We start from the raw sequence: 7,681 nt of genomic DNA, 5'->3' as shown, positions 1-7,681 counted from the left end.
ATCATTTAACCATTTTATAAAAGTGTTGTTTCCCTTTTTCATTTTTCCTCAGGCTTTTATTTATAACATATGCTTCAAAGTATGATAGCAGTCATTATAATGAAATTCTAATTTATGCAGAAAACATTTCTTACCAGCTTTCTCAGTTCCTTTGGTAATAATACCCAGTTGGTGTAGATTTCTCCTGTTGTCTTCATTTTATTTTTTTATCTGTGTTGTGCAAAAATGTTTTATTATCTTGATAAGGGAAGAAAATATGGCATTCTGCCTAGAAATTGTATTTTCTAAGCCATTATTTCCAGTTTCCACAATAAGAACTGTTGTGTAAAAAAATTAAAGTTTTCAAGAGTGAGACTTTTGAACTCCAACCTTTTATGGCAGTAAATCATACTTTTCAGCTATAGACTCTATGTTTTGAAGGTGATACATTTTATTCTATATTTTTCACAGAAGAGAATTTCAATCACTTCTAATCATAGTCAGCCAGTCTTCCTGTGTCCATCCATGCGTTCTGCCTGAGGAATGCCATTTGTTGCCTTTCTTGTGCCCCTGAAGCTGTTCTAAAACATTTTGTCAGGTTTTTCCTTTACTAGCACAGAAAGTCAAATCAAGTTAAAAGTTCTGTTTAAATATATTTTGAACATAAAAACAAGGAAACCCATCAAATTTATGAGGACATAAAGGCAAATTTTTATGCCAGACTACAGTTGCAGTAACTCATAATCTGAATAATTTTAGGATTATATTGTATTTTAGTTAGTGTTACAGTTAGTCAGTGGATTTGTTCACTGTAAATAAATAGTGGAATTAAAAATTAAACTTATTCAGAGTAAGCAGATAAATGTGTAGGTAGCTCTGAATATAATACCTCCTTTTAATTTCCATGGAAAGTACAGGATATACAAATAACATAATAGTACTATTTGATAAAGAAAATTCACAGATACAGAACATTGTTTTTCAACATAGTCACCGCCTTTAGCTATGTGTTTTCACCAACAACAAACGAAAGCTTGCATGCTACTCTTTTAGAAGTCATCATGGCCTTCCAGATCATGGCTTGTCTTTCACACTGCTGTTGCTACTGTTGGATCTCACCACTCACTGCCTCATTGTGATAATACCCACCGTTTAGTCTCCACAAAGATTCAGCAAATACTGAGAAATGTGAATGTGTGCCATTTTTTCCACCTGGAAGAATTCAATTCCACTCCTTTGCTTCATACACATTTCTCTGTCAGAATCCATTCTGTCAGGCTGTCCCCCTGCTGCCATCTGTCATGTGACTACAAAATGTAATGGAATACTGGTGGATGGGTTCAATCTCTGCTGCCATACCTCTAATATCCCTTTCTGAGATGTGGGTCAAGATAATAGAATAGGAGGCATTACTTTTGGTGCAGCCATAGTATGTAGAAGAAGCATTTTAAAGCAGTTTATCTACTGCCCACTCCATTTCTTTTATTATTTTGGAAGATATTTCCAGATTTATGCCACTGGTTGTCAGGTAAGACTGGAGTGCACAGCCTAGATCATTCCTAGATTGTGATCACCAGCAGAAGATAACAAATCAGAATAATTATGGAAGTTCAGCTTCTGACAGAAAGCTTGAGAAACATTCCATTGAACTTATACAGCAACTTGTGATTTATGTTAAAAGAAACTGTTTCTCCGTGAAATGAAATACTATTTGTGAAGTGAAAATAGTCACAGCTTTAGAGTAAGTCTGTGAGGTTGTATCACCTTGACTGCCTTATGAAACTGTTGGTGCAACCTACTCCATATCCTGGGGCTCTAGACTTGGACATGGTAGATTGGTTGTGCAAACATAGGGCATTAATTTTTAAACAGAGAGAAAGTAACTTCTGTTAATTACATTAACATACCTTTTGTAACCTGTTGTTACAATACACAATTCTGTATTTCTGCTAATTCTTCTTGGGAACATTTTAATATTCAACACAGCAGTAATGTGGGAAAAACTACTTAGGGATCTCACAGTCCTGTGATTTCATATAAATATTTTGTCTTCCTCAGGTCAGCAGCAGCAGCAGTGACATTACAGTTCTAGTTCTAGGCAGCATGCATATAGTCTGTGCCAACAGCTGGACCATTCACCACTGAATCCAGTGGATGTGGGACTGATGTCAATGTGGCTATATTTACCTCTTTTTGCAAGCACTTCTGTTTTTAGTTCAGAGCAGCAACAAGATCTCCTCTACAGCTAGCACCTAGGCAGGCAGCATTTTATGACGCGTCTCTAAGTACAGCCATGGCAATCATGATCTCACTGACATATCCAATGACCAAGAACTGGCTCATCATGTGAGACTGTAAGTAGACAAAAAGAGCAAGTGTCTACCTGCCAAAGGCTCTGGTAGACATACTCTGTTTGTCTAGTCCAACATACCGGAGTCTCAGGTGAATGACAGTGTAGGTTTAGTGTGAAAGTATCTCTTGGCTTCTGTCTCCATTTCAGGTATTTAATTTCAGGCTTGTAGATGTCTATATTTCATGCACACAATGTACAGAAGATTCCAGTTTCTTTACTTGCTTGCTAATTTTGTTAAAATAAAGCTATTTTGTCTCCTGTTTATTGGGAAAAATGCATATGTCAATAATGTCAATAATCTGGCAGCATTAAATCTTTTTCTATACTTGAAAGAAATGCAATGAGCTCAATGAGAGAGTTGACTGAAGCCTACTCAGGGTGCTTGTGAGGAGCCTGCCCTGCCTGGTCAAGGGAGAGGATTCCAAGTGAGAAGGTGACAGCAGGCACTGACAAACCAGCTTGTCCATATTGCTGTTTTCACTCCCAGGTTTCTCCGCCTACATATTTTCAGATTTCTTACTTCCTTATCAGATTGGCTCATTTAATTTAAAAGAATGGATATTCCCAGAGTGGCAATCATACCCATGAAGCTGCATGCACTCACTTTCAGGAACCTATGTACTACATGATATACAGCACTTTCAGATTCTGTAGTCCAGCTTTGTAACAGGATTTTTGCACAGTAAGACTTCAGAGAAATGCTGCCCAGTATGTTCATTCTTCTTTCTTTGCAGGCATACCAGGCAGTGACTATATCAATGCCAACTACATAGATGGATACAGAAAACAGAATGCATATATAGCAACACAAGGGGCATTGCCAGAAACCTTTGGAGACTTCTGGAGAATGATGTGGGAGCAACGTGGTGCAACTGTCGTCATGATGACAAAATTGGAAGAGAGGTCCCGGGTAAGGAAAACATATACATACAGCAAAACACAAAGTTAATAGTATTGTGTGCCTGAGAAACAAGCTGATATGGCTGGGATTGTATAGCCTGGAAAGGAGAAAACTCTGGAGACATCTTACGGCAGCCTTCCAGTGTTTTAAAGGACGCTACAGGAAATATGGGAAGGGCCACTTCATTACAGTGCAGTGATAGCACCAAGGGTAAAGGTTTTAAACTAAAAGAGATTAGACTTAGATGAGATACAAAAAAGAGATTCTTCACTATGTGGATGGTGAAGTATTGGAACAGGTTGCTGGGGGAGGTTGTGGGTGCCCTGTCCCTAGAGGTGTTCAAGGCCAGCTAGATGGAGTGGTGGGCAAAATGATGTAGTGGAAGGTATCCCAAACAATGTCAGGGGGTTTGGAACTGGATGATCTTTAAGATTTCCTCTAACAGAAATCATAAGATTATATGATAAATCACTTCAGGTAAGATTTTTCTTTGTTTCATATGTGTTAGTCTGCCTCCAGCATATACACGAGAGCTGACCTATTTTTGTTCAGGTGCTATTGTTTAGAAGTCCAAATGACAAAAAACGCTTGCATAGGAAATGTTAGTTTCATCTGGGAAATTGCAGTGTCACACCATTTATTAGATGGTATGGTTTTTATCCTCTCAAATGGTAAGGGTTTTCATCCTCTGAAAATCTTGACATCTCTTGATCCACATTGAATTTTTTTGTTCTTCAGTCATCTGTAAGCATTGGGAGGTGACTGAAAGACTGAAAACATTATTTGTTCTGTAATATCAAGAATATAATTGTATCGCATTGTGATAAGAAAATTCATGTATGTCAACAGCATTCAATTTTCAGTTTTGTGTGGTATAGACTCCACTTAAGATCACTGAGGATTTGGATTTGATTAAAAATATAAGAATATAAGAATGTTATTTTAGCACATTCTGGGTGCAAGGAAAACATAAATAACATGCAGTAATGGAATACAAAATTCTCTGTGATATTTCAAATAAAATCTAAAGGTTATAAAATTAGGAAAGCAAAGGACTAAAACATACTTAATAATAGAAGTGATGAATGGGTATTAGTATAATGTAAGGGGAAATAAAAAATCAGTGGTTTTCTTATATATAATATATAAAGATGAAATGATGGAAAGAGTGGCAACAGAACACTGTTTGCAGCACAAAGGTTTATTAGCAAGGTCTGTATTTCATGACACACATTAGTTCTAATGGTAGATGTTTTTTTGGGGCAGAGGAGAAGAAAGAAAAAGAAGAGAGAAAATGGTTAGAAAAAGCAGAGAAGAATATTCTTTTCCCAAAATAATTCTGTATATTACGTCAAGACAAATACAGCTCCTCTTTGTTTGCTCCTGCATATGATGCTGTTATTGCTGATGGGAATGTGCACTGATTGGAGAAGGTTCTGGACGTTAGGTTTACTGCTGAACCTGAAACACATAAATAGGTCCCGCAGTATAAAGCAGAAGCTGTAGCCAAATGTAGAAATCAGAGAAGGTGAGAAGGAAAGGGTGATTCTAATATCTGTAGTAACTGCTTCCCATGGGAAACTGCTAAAAGAATCAGGATTTACAATTAATATGAATGCCAAGAGCTGAATAACAAACATGAGTGTTAATACAGGAAAAATACTACCACAGAGGTCCTGGGTTATATGCTCCTGGGAGCCTCTGTGAAAGACTAGAGAGCTGCAAGTGGGAGGCAGGATAAAGGATTGCAAATGGAAGCCCTGAGAGATACAAGATGTGAAGGAAACAATGGCACTGGTCAACATACATAGAAAGTTCATAATGGAGAGAAAGAAATTAGGGAGGAAAAGATTTATCACTCAGAAAATTTTTTAAATTAATAAAAGGTGTGTAACTGAAAATAGCTGATATTTCAGCAACTCATGGATGAGTTCCATTTCAAAATTATGATGTAATTCTGCATGTATATTTGGAACAGTAGAGAATGTAATGTGTAGTCACTGATGATCTTCATGTGCTTAGATACATAAAGTTGCAGTGATTACATAATTGTTGAATCTCATGCAATAGTCATTCATTTATGGAGGCTATGGAGGCTATGAAGTATATATATACATATTTACTCTTTTAACATTTCATCTTTTTTTTTTTTTAATAAAGTAGTTCTTTTTCAGGTCAAGCAATGTGTATCATTTTAATTATAGAACCACTTTCTGCTTGTACATGGATGTACCTGTCGGCAATTAGTACACAGAAGAGAGTAATTTTTAGAAAGTTACAGTTTATCTGGAGACTACAGGCCTTAGTTAGTGTAGGTACTAAAAGTTCTTTGGAATTAAGCAAATGAAATTCTGTCCATTTCTTCAGTAATTGCTTCTTATATAATAATGTTGCTGCAAACGGTATCAATGCTGAGAAAAAATCCGATCCTAATAAGCAGTTAATTTCAGAAGGTGTATTTAAATATTTGAGAGTTTATCTTAATACTGCAGGCCACAGACAGCTATAGCCTAGAAAGATGTTTTGATGTAACTAAATGAAATTCCATTCATTCCTCTCAATAATTGCTTAGCAGACTTTTAAAATAAATCTCCCCTTTGCTGACTGCACTCTAAAAACCACTGATCAGAATAACAATCACCTCCACAAGTGATTAGCGTTCAGCATCAATATATTCCTTGAGCATAATGAGAGACAAAACAGTCTAGTCAATGGATTGTCTATTCATCCAGTGCTTGTATTCGTGTTTTCTTAGTGCATAATTTAGCTAGTTCTGTGTTCATAGATGATATGAATTTTATGTACTCAATGTATATTGTTAGAGAGCATGTATCCAGTACATTATAAAGCTCCAGTCTAACTCCCATAGATTTTGCAGCACTGTAAACATGGCACGCAGGTTACCTCTCTTCCTCATACAGTAGCTACAAGTAATGCAAATAATGATTGACATTGAAGGAGCAATGGGAAAATCTGCTTAGGAAAAGCATGTGATGAAAAGATTTTGTTGTTATTTTTTCTCAAGTTGTAATTCTAATATAGTGTATTTCTTACAGCAGGATAGAAGTGAAATTTCATGCAAGAAATATAAACACAGTTATATAACTTTAAAGATGAAGATCACTGCTAATTTCATTTCTCTTTTTCTTCTGGTTCAACTTTGATTGCCTTTGCATCTTGCAAACCTGATTGTTATTCTTGCTTTAAGGCAAAGTCATTTCTCTCTGGGACTTCACGTATTTTCCATCTTCAAGTTGTCATTTTATTTTAGGTTGCTTTTTTTCAGTGTATAGTCCTGCAGCTTGATATCAGCATTTTTAACCTGGACAGAGTAGATAAAGATGTGGATTTTAATTGCATCCATTGAAACAAAGTTGGTTCATTAGCATGTGTTAGATGTCTGACTGTCTTCAGGTTTGAGAATGCACATGTTTTACAGCTGAGTTCATCAACTAGAGATATTAAAGTGAATCCATAGTTTACTTGTTCAGGTATAAGAAAGCGTTAGGAAAAGAGAAGATCTTTAATTTACAACCTTTCACACTTTGTCAGTTATGTTTCAGATGCTATCATCTGAATCTCACTTGACGAAAGCCAGACTACTGAAAGTCAGCTCCATCTTTCAGCTATCATGTACATAATGATTCATGATGGCTGCTTTGAAAGTAATGCCTCCTGTTATGCTGGAACACAACAGCAGAGGCAGATGTTGATGATATGGAAGTTGATGTTGAGCCTTCCTGCCACTATTCCAGTATATGTTGTTGCCATGTGAAAGATGGCAGCAGAGGGGTAGTCTGACAATGTGGTGTCTAACACAGAAGTGTGTATGAAGCAAAAGTGTTTCATTAAACTATCTTGGGCAGTGAAAGTGGCACTTATTGGGATTTACTGGGACTTAACATTTATGGAAACCAGAGAATGGATGGAGCACAGTAGGTGGTGAGTGCTGCTTTTCAGGAGTGGTGACAGCGATAGTTTATCACTTCCACAAGTGCATATTTTTACAAGCATGACATGCAGGCTCTTGTTCATCACTGGCAAAAATGCATAGCTGATAGTGGTGACTATGATGAAAAACACTGCTTCGTAGCTGAGAATTTTCTCTATCAATGGTGTTATTGTGCTCATTGTATGTCTTGTAGTTTCTATGGAAATAAATAGGAGGCATTTCTTACGGAGCAACCTACATACACAAAAAATGATTATATATTCTGATAGTGAATGAAATACTGTTGATAGAATAATTATTGCATGCATGGGTTTAATCTGAGTGAAAGAAAAAGAAGAATATTAAAGGGTACAAACCAGAGATTAAGAGAAACAGTTGTGCATTACACTAAAGAAGGCTGTAAAGCTTGTTAAAAGAAGTTTGATACTTCTTTTACTTTTCTATCTTTCCCTCCTCCAGAAATATGGATTTTCCTTTTTTTTTCTTTTCTGTTTTC

The 7,681-nt window shown here is 36.3% G+C and overlaps 1 protein-coding gene across 1 annotated transcript in view; it reads left to right on the top strand.

Moving 5' to 3' along the window:
- Nucleotides 1-7,681, top strand: part of LOC100550569 (receptor-type tyrosine-protein phosphatase delta-like) — a 177,211-nt gene that overhangs the window by 128,985 nt on the left and 40,545 nt on the right. The window contains exon 15 of the mRNA XM_031557282.1: nucleotides 3,067-3,242. Coding sequence (XP_031413142.1) covers nucleotides 3,067-3,242 — 176 coding nt within the window. The remainder of the gene's footprint in view (nucleotides 1-3,066; nucleotides 3,243-7,681) is intronic.

Source organism: Meleagris gallopavo, chromosome Z (genome assembly GCF_000146605.3).
Source record: "Meleagris gallopavo isolate NT-WF06-2002-E0010 breed Aviagen turkey brand Nicholas breeding stock chromosome Z, Turkey_5.1, whole genome shotgun sequence".
NCBI lineage: Eukaryota > Metazoa > Chordata > Aves > Galliformes > Phasianidae > Meleagris > Meleagris gallopavo.
The sequence above is the reverse complement of the archived record's forward strand: the minus strand, read 5'-3'. Positions and strand labels throughout refer to the sequence as shown.